The sequence below is a fragment of the Sphaeroforma arctica genome, assembly GCF_001186125.1.
Source record: "Sphaeroforma arctica JP610 unplaced genomic scaffold supercont1.957, whole genome shotgun sequence".
In the NCBI taxonomy this organism is placed as follows: Eukaryota; class Ichthyosporea; order Ichthyophonida; genus Sphaeroforma; species Sphaeroforma arctica.
This window is the reverse complement of record NW_014039601.1, coordinates 25,647-28,910: the sequence shown is the minus strand read 5'-3', so window position 1 is coordinate 28,910 and position 3,264 is coordinate 25,647. Positions and strand designations below refer to the sequence as shown.

Below are 3,264 nucleotides of genomic sequence, written 5' to 3'. Positions count from 1 at the left end.
ATATTAGTTATATATACTATATATATATATATATATATATATATATCAATATATATATATATATATAGGTGCGTGTAAATTCGTATATATGTATTTGTACCTGGATATGTTTCTATATATAGATCTGATTTCCTGACCTTTTTGATACACACACATGTCTTGTAGTTATGTTTTGGACTCGGCGTCAGTTGTATTGCTCCAACTCCCAAATGCAGATTAACAAAGAAGATCACACGCTTGGCAATGTTCTGCGGCATCAGCTGTTAAAAGATCCCGCTGTTCTCTTCAGTGGCTACCATATTATACATCCGTTGGAGTTCAAATTCGAATTGCGAGTTCAAACGGATCCTAACGGTACATACACACCCGAAGATGCGCTTGAGAACGCTATCAAAGATTTAATATCTGAGTGCTCGCATCTGGAGGATCTTTTTCAGGTAAAATAGTGTTGTCTTCATACTTACTACGTGAATAGTTCGTCCCCAGGGTTTCATAGGTGTAAGCGGGAGCACGTTTCCTAGTCCACTGCCTATATTTCATGATTAATTGTTGGGATGCGACTTCTCATATATTTGAACGCGGGCCGGAAGGTGGGGTATCTAGGCATTGCATTTATATGTTCAACTGCCGTTTTTATTTGTTCTTCAGACTTCTTTCTATACTATACGCGTACTCCATTTCAGAACACGATCTGGTCAACGAGTGTTGCGTCGGGCGAAGGCGATATCTCTATATTGTCATCGCCTTACGTTATTTTTTACTGTTTTAACCTATTTCCGCACGTACAGCAACAAATCGACAGCAAAAAGCAAACAACCGACCCTGGAATGGCGTATATGTAATGTTGATTCTACTCTTCATTTAGACGATATCGTCAGCGTCCGAATCGTCCGTCTGCGCATACACAAGTGACCATATTTAACATCTGTACATATTCTTCTGAATAAATAAAGACACACTTGCACACAATCAATGCAATTGATTGCCCTTCAGTTGGCGTGGCCGCAATAGCTCCAGTCCATATACCATTCTCAAGCGTACCTTGAAGGTACACTTATCTACACGCAAGGTGAGATCTGTAGCTTAGTGGCCGTACTATGTGCTAGGCTTATATAGGAGAATGTCCACACCTTGCAGATTTTCATATAGATGGATATTGGTATAGGCTGCGATAACTCCGGTGCAGATATTGTTCTCGAGCATACTATGCACCTTAAGGAGCACAGAGAGTAAGATTTACAACTTACGGTCGGGACAATGTATTAAAAGGTATGTTGGCGAACAATTACAACAATGAAAACGGCAGAGGCAAACGAGCATATAAATACAACTCTTACAGTGTACGCTGCGATGGCTTCGGTCGGAATGTGATACTCCTGTAACATTGGTGCCTCTTTTTGCAAGCAACGTGAGATTCATATGTCGGTTGTGGTTGTATTGTGTGCGAATGATTGTGCTGGAGAACAGGTGCAGCCATAAAGACAAAAAATTCATCAGGCTAACACTCAGGCAAGAAGGACAGAAACAAGAGTCGGACTACTGTACTGCACCATGACATGGTTTCAAAGTTCAGCATATTCACTGTCACGAAATGACTAAAAAAGATGATACTATTCGAATGATAGAGGAAATATAGGGCCCACTGAATTTGTCCGTGATAGCAATTCCACACGAAAGTACACCAAAACAAGGGACCTACCTCGAACAGCATATAAAGTAGTTGTCAATACCACGAAATATTTCTTAACAACTGCGTCAGCGAACTCACATTCTACGAACAAATGGTCTTCGGTAATTCACAAAGGGGAATCGGCATTATACACTGATCGTTAGCCATATACATACTTACTGGTATGCACTCATAAAAAACTGACCATGGAAACACTACGAATTAAACACACCAAGACAGGACACCAGCACATGATGGGCAATATACACTGATCGTTAGCCATATATATACTGGCATGCACTTATAAATAAATGACCATGGAAACACTACCAATGGAACACCCACCAAGACAGGACACCAGCACATGATGGGCATTGTACACTGATCATCAGCCATATATATACTGGCATGTACTTATAAATAACTGACCATGGAAACACTACCAATCGAACACCAAGACAGGACACCAGCACATGGCTACATAGTCGAATTTTCAATGATATACTGAATAAGTGATACAGTACAAGACGCATCACGTTAGGTGGCTGGTAGAGTGAATTTCGCGTGTCGGTGGAAGCCATAGACAGCTTATTGGCCATATAGTGCCATATTCTGACAGTGAGTATACTAGAACGAAGGTTTAGCACAATGGCAGTCGCCTTCTTTAATTCTATTGGTATCATTTGTTGGCATCACTTTCCAATAATTATTTCGAGCGTAACACTTTAATTCGGGTTTATGAACGGCGGCGAAAAAACTTAATACACGTATTAAATACGTCTTATTCGGGCATTGTGCAATTTTGCGGACCCTCGGCATACGAATCGACAAATTCGACATCAGGCCATCACCCCCATAGCCTCAACGGCCATATTAACGCCTCAGAGGCTCAGAGAACCAAACTGATTTGGCTATATTTGGGCTGCGCTGCGGCAATCTAAATTGAGGATTCCGAATATTCGTATGGTATTGGCTCAGAACCAAATATAACTGCCGCTAAAATATAAAAGTTATATACGTAGAACAAGCTTCTGTCATCAGTTTTTAGTGATTACGCCATATGACGTAACATTGTTCTTTGATTTATGGGTTGGTTTCTAGTTCTTTATAATTTTTTTAAATATGTACTGGTATATACGTATGTATTCATGGATACATATCCACACCTACAGCTAAGTATAGCACAACATCAAGTAAGGATTTGAAGACAGTATATTCATACGAAACTAAAAGTGTCCGAATACCTGCACGGAAGAATCGTGCCTCACAGAACCGTTGAGCAGTTGCTACAACGACAAACCGCGGTATTCGATTGCAGTTGTGCAACATTTACTCAATTCTCGCGTAAGCCTGTGTAGCCAAGCCTGGCAGTGTTTGTATGTGTCTGTAAAATATATTGCACATTTGTGAACACATTTGTACATGATGTCCATTTCAGACTTGTTTTGCGCACATAATATATAATTTTTGCGCACATAAATAGATATATATATAGTATATGTATATGTATATGTATATGCATATGTATATGTATATGTATATATATATATATATATATGTATATGTATATGTATATGTATATGATTTTACATACA

At 39.3% G+C, this 3,264-nt stretch overlaps 1 protein-coding gene across 1 annotated transcript; it reads left to right on the top strand.

Moving 5' to 3' along the window:
* Positions 1 to 215: 215 nt before the first annotated feature.
* On the top strand, positions 216 to 446 carry SARC_09428 (RNA polymerase Rpb3/Rpb11 dimerization domain-containing protein; the record flags this gene model as incomplete). The annotated part of the gene is made up of 1 exon (XM_014296559.1): positions 216 to 446. A coding segment is annotated over one exon (231 nt), but the record flags the coding sequence as incomplete, so codon positions are not given.
* Positions 447 to 3,264: the final 2,818 nt, after the last annotated feature.